The following is a 22,077-nucleotide window of genomic DNA, read 5'->3' as shown; positions in this document are numbered from 1 at the left end:
TTTACTACTCTCATTCTGATCCTCTTGCCTTCCTCTTATAAGGACTCTTGTGATTAAATTAATCCTACCCAGATAATCCATGATAATTTCCCTATCTCAAGATACTTAATTACATCAACAAAGTTCTTTATTCCATGTAAGGTAGCATATTCACTGGTTCTGGGGATTAAGATATGGATATTTCTGGCTGGGGGTGGGAGTGGTCACAGGCAATGGTTTTGTCTACCACAAAGTTCTTCTTTTCAAGAAGAGGCATCTAGTTCCCTCCCCTTGAATGTGGGCTAGATTTAGTGAGCTATTTATAATAAAGAGTATGGCAGAAGTGATGATGTGACACTTAAAAAAACTAAGTAATAAAAGACATGGCAGCTTTCTCCTTGCTCTCTCTTGGACTACTCACTTGTGGAAAAGCCAGATGACACGCCACGTGAACACTCAAGCAGTCCTATGGAAATGTCCTATTGTCGATAGCCAGCATGGAACTGATGCCTCCTGCCAACAGCCATGTGAATACACCATCCTGGGAGAGGATCCTCCAGCCCCTTTGAACCTTCCGTTGACTGCAGCTCTGGCCAACAGCTTGACTACAACCTCTTGAGAGACTCTGAGACAGAACCACCCAGCTAAGCCATTCTTGAATTCCTGAACACAGAAACTGCAAGATAGTGTTTGTTGTTTTAAGCTGCTAAAATTGTGTGGTAATTTGTTATACAGTAGTAATCCCCTAGGTCACATCTTGATCCATGATGTCTGCTTACAGTCTAGCCATCATCTCTACATTCCAGCCTGCAGGAAGAAGGAAGGGGAGAAGAAAGTCATGTTCCCTCCCTTAAGTGGCACTTTCTGGAAGTTGTGTGCACCTCTTTCATTAACATCTGTCAACAGATGGCCATCACACACCTAGCTTCAAGAGAGGCTAGGAAACAGTATTTATTCTGAGCAGCCATGTGTCCAGCTAAAAATTAGTTGTTCTAGTACTATGTGAAAAGGTGAAAACAGATACTGGAGCACAATTAGTAATCTCTGTCACAGTGGGTGATTATAAGGGTACCGAAAAGTAAAGTCTGGCATAGATCCATCAACATTTTTCCTTTTTCTTAACAAAATATTTCCAACGGCCATCACATGATATTTATACAGGCATCACTCTGACCTCTCCAAAGAATCATGCCTATTGTGCTTGAGTCACAAAAAAACTAATATATTAGGTAAAACACAATGAATTGTGAAACTTTGTCCTTTCAAAGATATTTTCAGGGACACTGTTAAAGAATAATTTACAATGGAGGTTTTGCCTAAAGTCTCTTAAATTTCCTAAATGTTGCTTTCTAGATACTTACATTCCGTGTGCATTCTTTGGTGTACTGTCAGAAAATACACAGCTAATGAAAAATATTTCCTCTATGCAAGAGGCTGGAGAGACATCACTATGACATTAGCAGCTGCAAGGAACACAGTCATGTTCCTGATCTATAATTTTCCTTTCACACACAATCCATTCTTGGATACCCACAGTAAGTGGATTTTTAAAATTTTATTTAACAGCATGGTTAACCCCGATCAAAAGGTTTAAAACTGCCTCCTTGTGTGCTTTAATCAAACTAAAACAAATTAGGAAAATGTATTTCCAGAATATATTACAAAACCAAGTAGAAATTATTTTTCAACAAGTATTAAATAGCTTATCTGCAAAGCATATATTATTGTTTCCTTACATCATTGTGAAAAATGAGGGCATTGTAATTCCAAGAGAATCTGCTTATAATTGGTCCCAGTGGTCATTAGATGTCTATTATAATAGAATTCAAACTACAGAGGTCAAGAGTTAAAGGATTACACGTATACTTGACATATTGCTTTCCATCTCATTTTCACATAAAGTCCTCCATTTTCATCCATTTAGTCATCAGTTACCATGACGTAAATAAAACAATGAATCTTACAAAATTTCACCATATAAGGACTCAGTCTAGGTTCACATAATCTTTTTATGATGACATGTACTGTATTGTGTTTTTAAAAATGTACATTATGAAAGGAATGTAAGACTCAAAGGCAAAGATAATAAATGTTCTATAAAGTACTTCAATGCCACACTGTCAGTGCTTAATAAATTTTAAATAGCAAAAAGTGAAGTTACCAATTCTAAAGTCTTATTCTGGCATCCTATTGGATGATACTGTTAATAATTAAGATTTTGATCCTATCTCCTGTGAATTAATGCAGTAAGAGTATTTTCTTGCCTCAGCTTGGTACACACAAAAGGTTTTCTTCTATGCCAGCCAAGTATCCTGTTAGCGTTTTTTTCCCCTGTGATTCTGACCTATTACTTCTTTTAGTTTTTCATGGGAATTTGTGGCTGTGAGTGAACCCAATAAGCCTGTGATTACTTAACTTGGAAAATGGATTGAAAGTAGACTTTCATTTTGTGTGGGTAGATATTTGGTTTTCTTAATCTATCAGCCAAGGTATGTTCTTAATCCTTTAGTAACTGAGCTGACTTATTGTAAACTTCTTTCTAAGCCAGAAAGGATAGGTATGTGGTTCCTTAAATCAGTGGTTCTCAAACTTGAGCATGCAAAAAAATCACCAGGGGGACTTAGATCATCTGGTCCTAGGGCCGACACTTTGAAACCCACTGCCTTAAATAAAAGTTGGAGTTTGGAAGAAGTTGATTCCAAGCTTCATGGATGACATTGAGGGGTTCAAGACTTCAGTGGAGGAAGTCATTACAGGTGTGCTGGAAATAGTGAGAGAACTAGAATTAGAAATGGAGCCTGAAGATGGGACTGAATTGCTGCAATCTCATGATAAAACTTGAACAACGAGGAGTTGCTCCTTATAGATGAGCAAAGAAAGTGGTTTCTTGAGATGGAATCTACTCTGGGTGAAGATGCTGTGAAAATTGTTGAAATGACAGCAAAGGGTTTAGAATATTACACAAACTTAGCTGATGAGAAAGCAGCAGCAAGGTTTGAGAGGACTGACTCGTTTTGAAAGTTCTACTGTGGGTAAAATGCTATCAAACAGTATTGCATACTACAGAAAAATCATTTGTCAAAGCAAGAGCCAATCAATGTGGCAAACTTCATTGTTGTCTTATTTTAAGACATTGTCACACCCTCCCCAGTCTTCAGCAGCCACCACCCTGGACCATCAGCAGCCATCAGTATTGAGACAAGACCCTCCACCCGCAGAAAGATTAGGACTCGCTGAAGGCTCAGATGATGGTTAGCAGTTTTTAGCAATAAAGCATTTTTTAATTAAAAAATAAAAGTTGGGCATTTAAATGGTCCTGTAAGTAACTAGCCATTAAGCCTTTATTTTACTAATTTATGCTTCCTGCAGACAAAACCTAGACTAAATTGACAGTTCTGTTGAGATTATACAAGTTCCTAAAAAATCTCCAATCAAAAAAACAAAACTCTGACTCTCATAACAGTAAAAATGTACTCATTTTGTTACTAAAGTCTAAAGAAAAGCTCTAGGTTCCAAAACTAACTTCAGTTCCCGGAATCGTCATCATTCTGTTACATTTGGAAGCACACTTGTTCTAAAATAATCATTTGTGAGGCAATGACACTCTTATTCACCCAAAGGAAACAGAAATAACAACACAGGAAGCACTGGGCAGCCTTAAGCCAATTCTTTTTGGAAAGCACGTTTAATTCACCGTTGCACAACTCAAACAGAGGAGGTGGTTAGGAAGTCAGGAAGGTAATTTCAACCAGGAATATTTAACAAAGAGAAATATCTTGAAATCATGAATGTTCTAGGAATATCTTAGAGGTAAAGAACTGACTTCTTATGTGACAACTTGTCAGGAATGTTCAAAATTTCCCATTATTGTCCACAGACCCTGAGATTGAACGTAAAATATCTCCAAAAGAGCTAGGCACAAATAACTTCTTCGGGCTGTTTTGTCTGAGGCTAAAATACTATTTTGATGTTCACCCTACACAATGCCAAAACTGACTGCTCTTTGCTATCTCGGGAGCACAGCTACAGCTTCTCCCCACATACAAACAGTACTGATCTTCAAAGACTATGAGCCTCATTCCAGAAACTCAGACAAGATTCTGTTTTTTTCATCCTTTGAATACATGTTCCTCCTCCTTTGATACAGTTTCTTCATATAAACCATTTTATCTAAAGAAAGTGACCAACTGTTACTCCAGTGGAGTCTCTTCTCAGTAGCCAAAGGTTCTAGTTAGATTCTAAACTTCTTGGATTCATGATCATCCCTCCCCGTTTATCCCTCTACAACATTACCATCCTCAACAGGAAGGTGTAATCCACGAGTGAGGCAGGGCTCGGTCATCTGTCCTGTTCCTAATCCCAAGGCTTATTCTCAATGTTAACACATGGATACAGAAGACACATTGCAGCTCCTTCTTATGGAGTCCTCTTCCCCAATTCGTGGATGAAACCATGTGCAAAGTGAACAAAGAAATAATAACTAAGTGGCACTTATGTGCTACACCAGGAGATGTAACTACCAACAACAGTTGGAAAAGGGGTTCTGTGAGACGACAGAATGAAGCTTTTTCATTGAGAAAGGTGATATGGGATGACATCTGCTCTTGCCAGAGCCAGGTCTCCCAACTGAAAAAACAAACAGTATCAACATCCCACAGAATCCTGACTGCATGTTTGAGGCCACAGTAAGTCCCAGCATCACAGACTGTTGATACTGAAAGAGACCGCCTAGACTGGCTGGTCCAAACCCATCATTTTTCAAACTAGAAAACTGAGCCCCAGGAAAAAGAAAGTAACTTGCCTTAAGGTTAAAGTTCCTTAGCTGCAACACTGAGGCCAGGACTTAGATTTTCTGACCATCAGACCACTGTTTTTAGGCCCTCCCCTTTTTCTTGGGGAGTGGTGGTGGTGGTTAACGTTGAACGAATGTAAACACCAATGGAGTTTTTCTGCTTTTGCTAGAAAAAAAGAACAGCCCATTTACCTCCTCCTGCTTGGGAAAGGTCCAGCATGTCCCTGTGTCTATCCCTGCAGGCTTCAGGGATGAGAGAGCCCTTACAGACCCAGCAACTGGGCAGCAACTTGCTATGAATGACGTCAAGTGGGAGTGTCTGCATCCAGCCCAGGTCTGTGTGGCTTTTCACCCTTTTCTTCTTCATCATCAAATAAAATTACAAATATAATGCAAGTGTGTTTATATCTATGCTCCTTTAGATTAAACAAGCCTCATCATGGTTTCAGGTGCCCCAATGAGAAAAATAAAACAAAATTGCACTTGTGGCCTCTCAGATTAAAGACTGAGTTAAAATGAGGTTGCCCGGCCCATAGGAGAATGGGCCACACACGCTGATACGACTGGCCCGTCATTCCACCCTGGCACTTATGCCCAGCAGACTCAAAGACCCGTGGGAATGACGCCTTCACAAGACACCCAAGAGGTAGATAAATGCAATCAGCCCCATGGGTGGACGTAGCACACAGAAGCACAGGGTTGGGTGTGTGGAGGTGCCTTGGACACGAGACAGAAGGCCTGAAGGGTGAGGCCAGACCTCTGGCTCTAACCATAGCACTCTCCCTGGAAGGAAAAGCTTCTGGTCATGAGAGAAATTCCCAGTATGTAGCAAATGTCTATAGTAGTGAGAGGGTGGAATAGGAGGTAAAGAGGTGTTGCTGGTCTAAGGGTGACACACCTTTTCTACACGAATCACTAGGGTAGAGCTGTCAATGAGGCAAATCTGAAGGGTTAGGATTATGAACTGGGGAACTCGGGCACCTTAACCCCAGGCCATGCATGACCCGTGGGTGACCCTGCCATTCTCACTCTCAACAGACCGAAGAATAGGTAGCAAGGACTTCCTTTAGGAGAGAACCATGCTGGATTGAGGTGATGGCAAAGACAGGCAGCTCTGATGGTTCAGCTCTCCCCGGATTTCTCCTTCTGCCTGAGGGAAGGGAGAGGAGCTAGGGGCATGGATGACACAGCAAGGCTGCAAAGCCTGGCAGTTCCTACCAGAGCTGCTGAGAGTCAGGCCCAAGAACCACAAACACAGGGTAAACCAAGGTCCCTTTCTCTGAAATGAGAGGCCTTGGCCCTGCCCTCCTCTTCAAGAGAATGGCCTGAGAAGGAAAGCTGGCTTCCCACTGAGGTAATGAAGAATACCTGCTCAGCTACTAGGTCACCCTCAGGTTAAGCAGGTAGACTCCCTGAAGGAGGCGTTCTGCGGACAAAGGCGAGGAGCTCTGCTTATCTGGGACACATCACAAGTTTTAAGTTACACACTCTCCCACACGCAGCACACTCACATGCACACACGCACAGAGACCCACATTCTTCCAACCCACCCCACTCCAAGCCCCCAATTCCGCCCCACAGGTATTGCCCCTGTAAACACGACAGCAGAGACACCCACAATCCTGGGACAGTCTGATAGTGATCTGAGGATGACTGCCTGTCATTAAGTGCCCCGATAGGTGATGTTGGTGAAGGTGGACGTGGCCTCTTTATACAGTGGGTTGTTGGCCTGCGGAGAGAACAGAAAAGTGTCTTACAGCGAATTCCTCAATTCTTCCCTACCCTCAGGGTTTACACGTCATCTGAGATGTTCACCCAAGACACTCTTCTCTGGGATACACCATCGATGGACTGCTTGATGCTCATGGTACTCACACATTTGCTCTTAAGGAGGGAATGGATAGGAAATAAGAGGAGAGATAAAGTGGAATGCTATCTTGCCACCATGCCTAAGGGGTTAAATTCAGCCCATCACTTTTGGTGATCCCAAAACACTTCAAGATAGCTTTTAGCCAATACTTCCTACTTCCTCCCTCCCTATGAACTCTCTCTTTTGCCTTTCTCCCTTTTTTTCTTTGTTGTGACTGTGATTGGGAGTGTGGGCAGAGAAGAGAAATGTAGCAGGTGGTGGCTGGAACATATAGGACCACATTTGCTCAAATAATTCTTTTTTTTTTTTTTTTTTTTTTGCGGTACGCGGGCCTCTCACTGTTGTGGCCTCTCCCGTTGCGGAGCACAGGCTCCGGACGTGCAGGCTCAGCGGCCATGGCTCACGGGCCCAGCCGCTCCGCGGCATGTGGGATCCCCCCGGATCGGGGCACGAACCCGTGTCCCCTGCATCGGCAGGCGGACTCTCAACCACTGCGCCACCAGGGAAGCCCTCAAATAATTCTTAATCTGTTTTCATCTCATCCCTCAAGCACTACCCACAAACCGTCACGTTATCAGGAAAAAGGCCCTCACAATAATTTGGCTTCCCAAATTATTTTCTAACAAAAAGAGACAATTCCCATTAGGTCTAGTAGTCCTTAGTGGTAGCCTCAAGAAACAGAGCACATTCTCATGTGCCTCAGAGAGTCAGGATTTCTACATCATCTGAACAGAAACATCTCAGTTTCTTGGGACCCTTGAGTACAATGGCCTGAGGTCACCATCAAATGGGAACAAACTTTCAGCCTAACCTCAGGTATTCAGGGAGTCGGTCATTTGGAAGGTCCAGAAAAAAGTTAAAATGTGGACACGAGCCAAAGGAGAATAGAGTAAACTTAAGTATACAGAAGGTTCTCCATAAATGCTTGTTTGATTGGATTCAATCAGGATAAACTTCAGGGAGCGTACTTTTAAGAGGCTGACCCAAAATAATTCCTATCATAACCTAATTCCCTCCCACAATCAAGAAAGCTGCTTAACTTCTCTATACTCAGTTTCTTGGTCTATAAAATGGGAATAATAATGTTACCTACCACATAGGGCTGTTATAGAGATGAAATAAATTAATACGTAAAAAGCATTTAGAACAGTTCCTGGTAAATCCTCAGTAAATGTTAGTTATTATCTGTCTCTGTTTGTCTTTAATGCTTTCATCAGTAGTATATCATGTATTACTATATGTCCTCAGTGTAGGATTCTCAAGTTTGTCCTGTCTCCCTCACTCAGAGAATAAGTTTCCTTTTCATCACTTCGTGGTGTCCAGAGCAGAGCTGAGCCCTCTCTGTGCTCAGTTGGTACTCACTGATGCGGTAGAGAGAGAATCGGGTGGTTTCCAAGAAGCATACGGACAACAGGACAGTTAGACCATCTCTCAATTTCCAGAACAGAGGCTAACTGGGAAACTATGGTGCTGGCTGATGCTGGCCACCCTAAATAAGCATCTGCTGCTTCCTCTTGAGACCCTTGAACCAGCGACTTAGGACAATGCCCAGCTCAGCCCAGCCTCTTACTGTGTCCCATTTGGCTCTGGCTCTCTCTTCCTCAAATTTAGCAAACTCCTTCCGGTCGTGGATGGTAATGAGGAGCTTCCAGATGAGCAGAGTAGCAAGGCCGATGAGCAGAATGGCCCCCATCACTGAAAGCAGGACCACCAGGATGTCAGGGCCCTTGGGACACTCTGTCAGGAGAGAGCACAGAGCAGGGTGGTTGGCAATGGAACAGGAATCAATCGAATTGGCTATAAATAAGATCTTCTTGACAAAGTAATAAAGTATTGGGTTGGCCAAAAGGTTTGTTCGGGGTTTTTCTGGCCAATGTCATGAAAAACCTGAATGAACTTTTTGCCCAACTCACACTAGAAAGTTATCTAAAGGGAACAGGACTTATAAAATAAGCCAATTAATTTTTTAAAGGAGGGGGGTACAAGCTTTAGAGCAGCAATAATCTGTCCTGATTGTTTTAAATGAGAGGTTGTTAGTTGGTCACCCACAGGCGGAATCTAGCCTACTCTGTGTGAGTCCCCTCAATTGGTTTTTGTTTTTTAATTTTTTAAAATAAACTTCTTTATTTTTGGCTGCGTGGGGTCTTTGTTGCTGTGCACAGGCTTTCTCCAGTTGCGCAAGCGGGGGCTACTCTTCGCTGCGGCGCGCGAACTTCTCATTGCGGTGGCTTCTCTTGTTGTGGAACACGGACTCAAGAGTGCAGGCTCAGTAGTTGTGGCGCGTGGACTTAGTTGCTCCGCGGCATGTGGGATCCTCCCGGACCAGGTCTCGAACCCGTGTCCCCTGCATTGGCAGGCGGATTCTTAACCACTACACCACCAGGGAAGACCCACACAGTTGTTTATTAAAAATTTGATTTTGTGGGCAACATTGAATAGTCAGGAGATTCTCCCCTTAGAATTTCAGATTCTTCTTCTCTTTAAAAAAAAAGTCAAAAGACCTAGAACCACTGAACCTATATTTTTATAGGGTTGTAAATGGCTAGGGCTGAGGAGCAGCTGCCCCTTTTAGATGGGACACGTTTTTTAGTTTGCCAGACTCCTCACTACTCCCTCTTTTCTCCACTAAACAGAGGCAAAGTGTGACTTGCCATTGAGTCTGTGCCACTGTGGGCTTTGGAGCCAGACTGCCTGGGTGTGAATCCTGGCTTTCCACTTACTCTGCTATGTGACCTTTGATAAATTATTTAACCTTTCTGGTGTCTGTTTCCCATTTCTCCATCTCTAACAGTAATAGCCCTGACTTCAAACCTTTATTATGAGGAATAATTAAGTTAAATATATTGAAAGAACTCAGAACAGTGCCTGGCAGAGCCAGTGCGCGATAAACATCAGCTACCATTATTACTGGTGCCCCTGTTGCACGTGGCTGTTTTCCCTAATTTACTTACCCAGCTCCTGTAGGCATTTGAGTTAGCTGCCCTGGTTCAGATATCTAACATCCCCGAGGGCTGGGAACCAATGACAATTTTAGCATACTTTGAGACTAGGAGGCTTGCCAGCCAAGACAATATTTTGGGTTTCTTCCCAAAATATTTAGTCATCCAAAATCCTAACCCTATTGAGAACCGACTTCCTGTTCAATCCCAGTCAACAACCAACATAAACAGAGGTACGTCACCCCTCTGAGGGCCAAGATGAGTATGCTCTGAACAGCTCTGCTTCCCATCAACCACAGACGTCTGATGAGTGACCTCGCTCCGGTAACTTCTCAGGTGTTATGTAATTAGGTGTTTGTATATGTGAGTACTGATGGGCCTGGAAAGGAGTCACACCTACCTTCCACACTGTTTCCCACCTTCTTCTCTAAACATATACACTATGCTCACCACACACTACCCAAAAACAGCCACCACCAGAATCCAAGCTGGCTATTTCCCATCCCACCAAATTACAAGCTGTCTATAATGAAAGAAATGTCTGGAGAGAGGCTGTGAGGTTCCAGTGTCTGAGGTCCTAGGAGTGAAGGGCCCCCGTTCTTCTGGGAAAAGCAGTTACGAATTCTCTGGAAGACTGAGGTAGGGCTGACCCTCAAACCTCATGAATCTCTTCAATTTTACATGTCAGTACAGGCAGGACAGGTAGAATGCCAGATCTTAAGGGGAAAAATTAAATCTCTTAACCATCTGTCCTGAGAGGGGTGGATGGCAGGCTTCCTGGAAGCAGACACAAGATCAGGCGGTCTCTGGAGAGCCCTCCCAGCCACAGGGATGATGACCCATGGCGGGTGATGACCCAAGGTCAGGGAAGACAGGGTAGGGTTAGCAGACTTGACAGACAAAAGTACAGGAAGTCCAGTTAAATTTGAACTTCAGATAAACAACAAATAACTTTTTAAGTATGTACCACATATTGCATGGGACATATTATATTTTATCAGGCAACACTATCTGGAAGTGATGAGGGCTCAGCTCAGGGGAGCTCATAACCTGAGGGCTGAACACCACTTGGCCAACGCCAAACTCTGGTGGTGCCCTCTTCACTGCCCTGCAGTGGCTCAGCCCTTCAAAAAGGACATCTGCAAGGACATGAGTTAGGGAAGAGAATGAGAATAATCTCCTCCTACACTCAGGGCCCCAGACGCTACCTTCTACTAAAAGCCAGAGACCCTGAAAATGATTGGAGGTTGGGGTGAGAGGAGAGGCAGAACTTGGAATTCCAGGACTACAAGGTAGGAAACGTAGGTCTAGGGTGCCATCTCCTAATGTGGAGGAAGGGGTCCACTGGCAGTAAGCCTAAAAAGTTACCCTCCACTCTGTTAACTAGTTATGTGTTACCATCCCAGTTATCATCATCTTCGTTCCCCACAACTCCAGGAAGTAGATTCCAGTCTCAGAATACCAGGTCAAATGATTTGGTAAGTGATACAGCAAGAGCACCAGCCGGATTGTTATAACAAAGAGATGAAGTAATGTTAAACCCCAAAGCAGGAACACACTGCCCTTCTGTAATGAGAAGGGACAATGGTACAGATCGGGAGGGTGTGGGAAAATCCATTTAATGTGTTAACACAGGTGGATGGGAAAGTGTGAGGAAGTCATGGCCAAACTAACCTACATCTGCTCCCCCAGAGAGATATACCCAGACTCCTCCCTCTCCACTTCCCCACACCAGCCTTCCCTGAGTCACAAAATAAAACTAAGGTGATGCCCTTTCCTTACCTTCCTTCTCCCTTATAAAGGATGAGAGTTCTGGAAAGGCTGATGAACAATATCACAAATGGGGACCCCATGCTTTCCTCTACCCACGGGGACAGCAACACCCTGGGTGACATAGATGTAGCCCTCTTCCCACCTTCAACCCCTCCCTTCTTTAAGCAGCTAAAATTCTGCCAACAGATATTAAGATGTATATAAGTCTGTCTGTCTCCTAGGAATAATCAGTCCTATTAATTCATTCAAAAACTGTGTATTAGGTATCTTCTCTGTAAATGACTGAGCCAAGTATGGGGATATAACAGTAGATAAGACAGACACCATTCCTGTGTTCATGGAACTTATGGTCAGCTGAGGGAGACAGCCGCTATGGAGAACAGTATGGAAGTTCCTTAAAAAACTACAAATAGAACTACCATATGACCCAGCAATCCCACTACTGGGCATATACCCTGAGAAAACCATAATTCAAAAAGTCATGTACCACAATGTTCATTGCAGCTCTATTTACAATAGCCAGGACATGGAAACAACCTAAGTGTCCATCATCGGATGAATGGATAAAGAAGATGCGGCACATACATACAATGGAATATTACTCAGCCATAAAAAGAAACGAAATTGAGCTATTTGTAATGAGGTGGATGGACCTAGAGTCTGTCATACAGAGTGAAGTAAGTCAGAAAGAGAAAGACAAATACCGTATGCTAACACATATATATGGAATTTAAGGAAAGAAAACTGTCATGAAGAACCTAAGGGTAAGACAGAAATAAAGACACAGACCTACTAGAGAATGGACTTGAGGATATGGGGAGGGGGAAGGGTAAGCTGTGACAAAGTGAGAGAGTGGCATGGACATATATACACTACCAAATGTAAAATAGTTAGCTAGTGGGAAGCAGCCGCATAGCACAGGGAGGTCAGCTCGGTGCTTTGTGACCGCCTGGAGGGGTGGGATAGGGAGGGTGGAAGGGAGGGAGACGCAAGAGGGAAGAGATATGGGAACATACGTATATGTATAACTGATTCACTTTGTTATAAAGCAAAAACCAACACACCATTGTAAAGCAATTATACTCCAATAAAAAAAAAAGCAGCAATTTGATAGTGTGATGAAGGCCCATCTAAAGGGAAGCACAGCTGCTGTGAGAATCAAACAGGTCACCAAATCTAGTCATCGGAATGGAGGCTGGAGGAGGTCTGAGATGGCTCATCAGGGGACGTGATGTATCTAAAGCAGAAGCATTCAAACATTGGGGAATATGTCACAATTACCAGGAGCATTAACAAAGGACACAGAGGCATAGGCCTGTGGAAGTAAGACAGGGCTCAGGACTCTGGATTTTTTAACAAGGGAACATACAAAAGTTTGAGAACCACTGCCCTAAAGCAGGGGCCAGCAAACGATGGCCCAGTAAGCCAAATGCGGCTGGCCACCTGTTTCTGTAAACGCAGCCAGACCCCTTCATTTGCATATAGTCTATGGCTGCTTTCCTGTGTCAGAGTTGAGTAGTCACAGCAGAAACCACCTGGCCCACAAAGCCTAAAGTATTTAATATCTGGCCCTTTACAGAAAAAGTTTGCTGGCCCCTGGTCTAAACGATGATTTGAAGAAATTCCTATGGCTGTAAAGAATGTCCAGCGACCGACTGATTTACCCTCTGCCTTCAGAAATTGTTCCTTCACTCCTGAAAGTTCTTGTCCACTCCTCCCATCCCCAACGCCCGCCACACTGTAGCCTTTATCCCTCTGCAGTGTCATTACCGATTTACATGCCTCTCTCCCCCATGGTCTGTGAGTACCACATCTGCCTTATTTACTGTTATAACCCCAGCACCTAGCCCACTGCCTGATATATAATAAGTACTCAAGAATATTGTCAAATGATTCATTACTTAGTCCGTTGTTTAAGGGAAAGAAAGGAGATGAAGGAAATAAGGGGAAGCAAGCAAATCTACCATGCTGGATGGTGACAAATCTGTGGTGGGTCTGTGTGTGACGGGATGAGCCCCCCTGCTTCCAGAGGGTCTTGAGAACACGAGGTAAGTTTTCAGCGTTCAAGGCAGCCTCGGGCCGGTGCCTCAAGCACCTAACCACATCCTGCGGTGAAGCTGGCAAGGGCAGCTTGCCCTCAAACCTCAGGCCTTCCTCTGAAGCAGCAAGCAGGTTGCTCTTGGCAACAATTTAACTTTTAGAAGAGCAGATGCCTTGTGCTGGAAAGTGCTGGCATTGAAATTCCTTACTTCTTAACATTATCAACCTCGAAAAACGCCATGCTATATATACTCTGTTCCTTGATGAGCTCCATACCTCCCTTCTTCCTCTCCTGACCCACCTTCTTATTTTTCTATCTCCTAAATTAGCAAGTAAGTTCTTGCTAATATTTGTGTTTATATACCCCCACACCCAGATAACAGGCCCTGACTTATCACTTGTAAGGTCAGGTTTAACCTGGCTGCCTCTGTTTAAGAGGAGTGATGGGTGGAGATAACTGCCTAATATTGGTCTCCCTCTCCCTGCGGGGCAGGGTTGGGACCCTCAGGGTTCACTCACCGGGCTCTTCTACCACATACAGGATGGACTTTCCACTGGAGTCTTCATAGTACTGGAATCTGACGACACAGTCCTCCTCATTCTTGTAGGTACAATTCACAGCATCCTTTCCAGTGTCCTCTGGGGGAGGGGGAAAGATGGGAGGATGAAAAACAAGGCAATTCCAGAAAGAGGGAGCCATCCCCAAAGCCAGTCATGGGACGTCTGGGAAAGCAGGTGACAGGATGTCACGTATGCCTGACGTTAGGCAAGATGCCTAGATTCGAGAGGGCTGTGGTGCCTGGCAATTGCCTCTGGATGACCCTCGCTGACGTACTTTGTCCCTCACAGGCCCTTTTTGGTTCTTATTCTTTCCTCTGGAAGGGACATGACATAAAAGCATTACATAATCTGATTCAAAACCTGGCTCTATCACCTACCGGCTATGTGATCTTGGCTAAGTTACTTGACCTCATCGAATCTCTCCCTTCTTCTAATCGAAGAAAAGATACCCTCACTCACAGGGATGGTTGAGAATCAAACAGCATGAAGTCAACTACCCAACACACAGTGGGCGTGCCCTTCCCCCTCATTCCTTTCTCTACTTGCTCAATGATTCTCAATAGTTTGTTTACTCAGCCCTTATATTTCTTCTATTGCTGCTTCCAATCCAGTGTTCCTCTCCAGAGACATCTCCTCTTCTCTGACTCCCATCATGTTTTATTGGCTTCATCCCTTCTAATTCTAAAACCTGTTATTCTGACTGTGAAACTATGGGCTACCCTCCACCAGCTGCACTATGCCCCTACAAGATTAAGCAAAGGTGCCAAGGTCACACAGCAAATAAGTGATGGAGCAGGGGTAGGACATGAGTCTCAAAGCACATCCTATGGACTTTAACTCAATATGCCTTCAGTAAACCAGTAGTATTACAGGACAGTGGAAAGAGTAAGGATTTCAGGATTTAGTTCTGATCTTAACTCACCACTCATTTGCTTGGACAAGTTACTTAACTTTCTTGAGATTCAATTCCTTATCCTCAAAATGAAGATAACAATAGTACTAAGTTCTACTTTACTAGGTTGTTGGGAGAAGAATAAGATAATGTGCATGAAAAGATACTTTTATAATTTGTATGAGTTATAAAATTCCATAAAAAGAAGCATTTATTTTTATGGTTATCATGGTAGGGGGCTGGGGTACTTATCGACTAACTTGGAATACCCATCTGGTCTAGATGATAAAAATATCTCTGGGCTTCCCTGGTGGCGCAGTGGTTGAGAGTCCGCCTGCCGATGCAGGGGACGCGGGTTCGTGCCCCGGTCCGGGAAGATCCCACATGCCGTGGAGCGGCTAGGCCCGTGAGCCATGGCCACTGAGCCTGCGCGTCCGGAGCCTGTGCTCCGCAACGGGAGAGGCCACAACAGTGAGAGGCCCGCGTACCAAAAAAAAATTCTTTTCCATCTAAGCTAATCATAGGAAGCCTGGTCTCCTCCAGAGGAAAAACTGTCGCTTAACTCAATCCCCAAATCACTACCCTCACTCCAGCCCCACTTTTGATATTAGCCAAAGGGTCCAGGGATCTAAGTCTTTCCCATAACTCCCCACCCAGAAGCTGGCTGGCTAGCTGTGTCTTACTGTGGCTCTCACTGAAAATGTGTTTCCTGCCTTCATGGGAGATCACCATCTCCAGAGAGATTGCCATCTCCTGGCACCACCCAATGCCTAGCTGGCCCAGATAACCACGTCAAGTATGTGACAGCAGCAAAGATCATCTCCTTTTAAGTCAAGATGAAATACAAACCAGAATAATTGCAGGCAAGAGTTTTGCTCTCCATCATGTTTCTATCTGTCTTACTCCAGGAGGGGCTCTGGAGAGCCAAAAGGGCTTCAGGCTAATGATTTCGGCTACAAATCCGTAAGGGCGAAGGTTTCCCTCTAAACCAGCAAAGCTGTATGCCTGGGCATTGCTTAACACTCGTAGTCAGATAAACTTAGTAAATGATTACTGGCCTACTAAGCTAAGATTATCATGGGTAACCACTTCCTCACTCTGTGCCTCAGTTTCTTCATCTGTAAAATGGGGTACATTATCCTCCTTTCCTTGGGGTGGTACAGTTAGGGTTGCCTGATTTAGACATACTTTAAAGGGTATTTGCAGGATTTTGCTGAGCCCGTGGGCTCTGGGAAGCAGAAGGGGAAGGGACTGCTGAACAGATAAGTAAAGAGGCAGGAGGACTCTCAAGAAAGCCAGCTTTTAAGTGCCTACTGTACATCAGGCCTGCACAACATGCCTTTGAGGTAGGAATTACTCTTCCGTTTTGCAGATGAGACTTGGATAGGTTATGGGATTAAATCGGAGAAATTTAGAACGTGGGTGTGTGCAACTGTATGACATGCCGAACTTACTAAGCTCCTTCACAGGCTCAATCTCATCACGGCAGTAGCGGCTGCAGGTATTCTCCTCGAATAGGGCTCCTCGGTTAAACTTCTTACACTCCACACACTCCCTAAAGGAGAGAGGACATAGGCATGAAGGCAGGGAAAGAACAAACTTCAGTGTGTTTCAGTCTGGCTCTGCCTGCCATACACCAGGAAAACTGTTCCACCCCAGAAAACAAACACAAACAAAAACATCTGTAAGACAATCCTGGGGTCCCAGATAGTCACGTCTGGAGTTCGGGGTGGGAGCGCCCTCCTCACCTATAGGTAAGGCCAGGTAGGCAGAGGCCCCCGGTAACTTCATTAAACTTCTTTATGTCCCATCCAAGACTGACAGGAGGGCAAACCCTACGCCACTTCTGGGAGCCTTAAAGTCAGAAATGGTCTCATAATTTGGGGGCCCGGTGCAAAATGAAAATGTCAGGTTCCTCATTCAAAACTTAGTAGGAATTTCAAAACAGTGACAGCAGAACATTAAACGAAGTGTAGAGCCCTTCCAAGCACGGGGTTCTGTACAAATGTGCAGGTTGCACGCCCATGAATCCAGCTCTGCTTAAAGTAGTAAGAGAAACAGCAGCGCCACAGGCCTGGGCCAGCAGGGACTTCCTCTGACGCCCAGATGAGGGACATTTACAGCGGTGAACTTCTCCTGTTTCCCATAGTGTCCTCCGTAACCCCAGCCCCACATCCCACACAGAATCAGAACATGAGCACTGGAACACTCCCCAGGAGTCACCTGGTTTAGCCTTCCTCCCAACTCAGGGATTCAGGATCCAGCCTAAAAGAGAGGCTTCTCCAACAGCAGTCCAGCTGGTCCTACTCTGTCCCCTTCACGCTTGGCTCTACCTCCAGTTTTTCCCCAAGTTTTCAATGGAAAGAGGAATGCTAGTCATTTGCTGTAACAGACTCCTCTCCCTAAAGCTTTGGTGAGTAAGAGAGAACCTGCACAGTCTGGGGGACCCCCAGACACTCAACTCTCTCCAACTCACTCACTTCTTAAAGGTGCAGGCATCAGGGCAGGTGGGACACTTCTCACAGGTGTCCCCGTAAGAGCCCGGCTGGATGCAGACGCAGCTGCCGCATTCACACGTGCCCCGCCCGCTGCACAGCAGCCCATTGCTGGACATGCAGGTGTCCGTGCGTGTCGTACAGTTGCAGTAGTAGCCGGTCCAGTCGGAGTCACACAGGCAGTCCCCACAGCTGCACTGGCCATGGCCTGAAAACACACAGCCCAAAGGGGCAGACCAGCCAGTGAGGCCCCACCCCAGGACAGCATCCTGGCTTTACCCCTCCTCACACTGCCACACTTTCACCCCCACACTGAGCCGTTAATCATCTTCTACACTGTCCTCATAGCCTCATGCTTCTCTGCATGCTGTTCCCTCTGCCTAGATGCCCTTTCATCCTGTGACCACTACCAAACTCCTACTCACCCTTTAAAGCCCAACCCAAATGTTCCTTTCCCTCTGTAACTTTTCCTGACCTCCCCAGGCCAAAGCAACTGGCTGCCCATGTGCTCTCCCAGCACTTATAAATACCTCTATTTCAACCCTGATGTTCAACCCATTTGCTTGCTTATCTGTTTCTCTTTCTGGATTGTGAGCTCCCTGATGGGGGAGCACATATCATATTCATTTTTCCAACAACAGTGATTAGCATAACATCTGGTACAGAGTAGGCATGCCATTAATGTTTATTTATCCATCCATTCAACAAATATTTACTGAGCTCATACCACAACCTGCGCACTGGAGACTCAGCAGTGAACAAGACAGGCAAGGTCCCTACTATCACGGAGCTTACATCCTAGTTAAATTCCTGGAAATTCACACAAACCTCCACCAACATGTGCCCTGGGTTGTATTATCATAGTATTGCAAAGAGCCGTCAGCCCTAGTAGGAAAGACCTATTCACTTTCCTACATGAGTATAGGAACGGGACAGAGAGACTAGGGTGGGGGGTTGGACGGCTTAAATGTAGGCATTAACTCTCAACACTGTATTCCCCTAATATTCATCTACCAATGAATATTGGTAAACTTGGCTCCTAAACCCTACAGAAAGGTGACTCATTCTGCAGGATTCTGAAACAGGAAGAAGTGGGTGAACAATAGAAATCTGATTGTTAATCAGAGGAAAGGCAGGGAGCAAGGGGGAAGTAACCTGAATTGGTCTGAAAACGATGCCACTGTGTGAGGAGATGGGCCCCAAGATGGTGGAGGAGAGGGTGGTACACAGCCAAGCTCAGATAGCAACTAGCTGGCAGCCCTGTCCCCGGTGACCCCGGTGGGTCTGATAAATGTCCATTGGCCACTATGGGTCCCCCTCTGGATGGGTATCACCCACTAAAGGATGAGTGATACCAGCATAATCCTCTAGGAACCACACCGGCATTCAAGACTCAGACACACCTTCACTGTGTGTGTGTCTGCTTCCCAAGAAGGAAGGGAAATACAACCTCATCTGCCCCAGCTGCCAGGGACATCTAGAGAGTAGAGCTACCGGGCTGGCAGAAGGGTGGAGAAAGAAGAAGACTGCATTGTGAGGTTGGGTTCCCTGGCAGTATAGCTTGTGGTGAGGATTCTTGTTCCAGTGACTTACTGGGGAAGCAGAAGGGAAGGAGGGACGCAGGACAGGGCAGGAGGCAAAGGCCGGCAGGAATGCGGTCTCATCCGGAGACTCCCCGCAGCCTGATCCCACGGTGGGCTCAGGAACATGAACGGTACCACGATAACCTTGAGGCAAAGGGATTGGCTTTGTGTAACCCCACTGTCCATCAGTCATTAGCCAAGCTCTGAGAGCAATCCAGGTCCTGTCAGCTGAATACAATTCTCCAGAGGAGGGGCAGCTGTGAGGTATTATCAGTAGCCCTACCAGCAGCTGGGGGATGGGTGGGCCAGCCAGCAGAGTGGGACCCCACAGTGTCCACTACACCCAGCTTCTGGCCACACCTCCCAGAAAAGACATCACAGAGGCCTGGCAGCACTCAGAGGCCTCCGTCTCCTCTGAAACGCTTGTCCCATAGTGTTTCCTTTGTGAGGCTAAACAAAGCGATCTTTGAGAAGACTTGTGCAGGCCAGCCAGGGAGTGAGGCTGGGAGTGGAAGTGGCAGGCCAGTGTCACTAGGCTGACTCCAAGGCCCCGGCAGGGTCAACCCTTAAAAGGAAGCCACAGTGTGGTAATGTCACAGGACTGGCACCCCTCCAGCGAAACGGGTTCACAGGAAAGTCAGGGGAGAAGGGTGGGAAATGAAGAGAAAGTGTAAGAAAGAAGAGGGAGGTAGGGAAGAAGGCGGGGGGGGGGGGGGGGGGGGGGAGGGAGGAGGAAAGGGAGGGGCCGGTGTTCCAGGTCAGAAGGAATGAAGTCACTCTCTCTATATAGCTTGACCTTCTGGGCTGATGCCTCACTCCACCGCCCTCCTTTATGAGCCAGCCCTTCCTCTGACTTCCCACCTCCTCCATGAAGCCGCCCAGGCCTCCCCTGTCCACAGTGAGTCTCTCTCCGGAGGACTCCTATAACACCCACTTCCAGGATCTGGGAGGTTCTGCCTCGTGCTGTGAATTCTCCTTAGGTAAGTTAATGGAGAGCAAAACTGTCTTTTTCATGCCTCTTTATCCCACAACACTACGGCACACAGCACAGAACCTGGCTCACGTGGGTGCCTGATCAATCTATGTTCACGGATGTGGCAGGTGGAAGAGTCCCTTGACGACAAGGATGCACACCCTGACGTTTGAGGGGTGCTGAAACTGTGCGAGCAAGAAGACCATGCCTCCGGTGGGGAGGAGAGGACAGGGACGTCCAGGGGTTGAAACAATGGCCGAGGCATAGTGCTCCTGCCTCATGAGCCCCTGCTTGAGCAAAGAACAGACCAGGGCTTCCCCGGTGGCGCAGTGGTTGAGAGTCCGCCTGCTGATGCAGGGGACACGGGTTCGTGCCCCGGTCCGGGAGGATCCCACATGCCGTGGAGCGGCTGGGCCCGTGAGCCATGGCCGCTGGGCCTGCGCGTCCGGAGCCTGTGCTCCGCAACGGGAGAGGCCACAGGGGTGAGAGGCCCGTGTACCGCAGAAAAAAAAAAAAAGAAAGAAAAAAAAAAACAGACCAGGCCAGCAGCTCTGGGCAGGGACAATGGTGAGCTGGGCTATAAGCCTGGCCAGGTCAGGAATCATGCATGAGCCCCGTTCACCCATATGGACCGAGGGCCTGGCACAGAGCAGGTGCTCAGGGAGCATGTGTTCCTGACTCTCTGTCAACGGAGAACGTGATCATGGCACCACAGGGTCCAGACCTGAGGCCAGCGGGCACCCAACACCCTGGCAGGAAGGGAGAGGGAGGCCTCTGAGAAGCTGCGGCGGCTGTCCGGGGTTCCCTCGTTTAATTGGCAGGAGCACACTGAGGACGGGCTGTTCTTGCACTGCTGGGAGGCAGGAACCAGCGCTGCTGACCCCGGCAGCTTTGTTTTGTGGCTTCAGTGTGGCCGGCAGCCAAAGGAAACACACTCTGGCCGGGGTCCCTCCCACATGCCTCAATCAGACCAGGAACAATCAGGCCACAGAGGAGCAGAGGACCTCCCTCCATCCCTGGTGCCCCCGTAAGCTATGCGTAGGCCTCTCCTAGGGTAACGCTCTTCCCCTCAACCCCAAACTTCTCCTCATGGGTCTCCCATGTCAAACTTAACCATTCCCTTTGGAAACTAGAATATGATGCAAATACTATTAAATATTAGAAGGAACTGAAATTTCTGCCTCACGCCCTAATTCAGATTGATCTGTGTGTATGCGTGTGTGTGTGTGTGTGTCTGTGCGTATCTGATCTCTCTTTCCCATAATCTCTCTGATACCGTTTCTCTCCAATCTCTCTCTCGAATTTTGCTGGCATGAGTAAAGGAAACAACTGTATAGCACAGGGAGCTCTACCTAATGCACTGTGGTAACCTAAGTGGGAGGGAGTCCGAAAGGGAGGGGATCTCTGTATGTGTACGGCTGATTCATTCTGTTGTGCAGTGGAGGCTAACACTATACGGTAAAGCAACCACACTCCAATACAAATTAATTTAAAAATATGAGTAAAGGAAACAATGTTGCAGATAACACATAGGAGCTGCTTTTGTATTACTTGGGCTTCAGCACGACACACATTTCCATTCCTCATCAGGCTTTCTGAAAGGCTGACGTTACAGTGAACATCTGGGTAAATTAGCTCAGCTGGTTAGAACCCCTATGCAAGTGAAGCCAATGTGGGTCATGGATTTGATCACCCCAGAAGCCGATGATAATCTCTCTTTGATTGGCCACACAAGACACCCACAAACCAGTCCCAACCAATTTGCACATATCTCCAATCTATCTCTCACAAGAGGGATTAAGCCACAGTCCACTACACCCCAGCAGAAGTGTATCCCCAGTGCCCAGGAACAACTCAGACTGCCTAACTGCCTCTGGGAGTGTTGTCAGTGTGTCTGCAGATAAAGACGACATTAACGTTGGCTACACTTCTTCTAGCTGGCGAAGTACCCCAGGAGTGGGCTTTGGGGCAAGGTGAAACCAGCTTCAGATTACCAGTGGGCCTCAAGATTTTACTGAATTTTGTAATGAGAAGGACAAAACGCAGTACCCTGCAGGTAGAAGGACTCAAATTCATAACCCCCAATCTGCAGGCTGGGACTCTCTACGGCAGTGCTATCCAATAAACATCTGTGCTGTTCAAAAGGGCAGCCGCTAGCCACAGGTGGCTCCTGAGTGACA

General features: G+C 46.2%; 1 protein-coding gene across 1 annotated transcript in view; it reads right to left on the bottom strand.

Moving 5' to 3' along the window:
• Window positions 1-3,353: 3,353 nt before the first annotated feature.
• ITGB3 (integrin subunit beta 3) overlaps window positions 3,354-22,077 on the bottom strand; it is a 52,400-nt gene continuing 33,676 nt past the window's right edge. The window contains exons 11-15 of the mRNA XM_060134771.1: window positions 17,327-17,549; window positions 16,301-16,401; window positions 13,913-14,032; window positions 8,212-8,378; window positions 3,354-6,500 (exon numbers count right to left, since the gene is read on the bottom strand). Of these exons, the coding sequence (XP_059990754.1) occupies window positions 6,435-6,500; window positions 8,212-8,378; window positions 13,913-14,032; window positions 16,301-16,401; window positions 17,327-17,549 (677 nt within the window). The 3' untranslated portion in view covers window positions 3,354-6,434. The remainder of the gene's footprint in view (window positions 6,501-8,211; window positions 8,379-13,912; window positions 14,033-16,300; window positions 16,402-17,326; window positions 17,550-22,077) is intronic.

This window comes from Lagenorhynchus albirostris, chromosome 20, assembly GCF_949774975.1.
Source record: "Lagenorhynchus albirostris chromosome 20, mLagAlb1.1, whole genome shotgun sequence".
NCBI classification, from domain to species: Eukaryota; Metazoa; Chordata; class Mammalia; order Artiodactyla; family Delphinidae; genus Lagenorhynchus; species Lagenorhynchus albirostris.
Note: the sequence above shows the minus strand (reverse complement) of the source record. Positions and strands in the feature narration are given on the sequence as shown.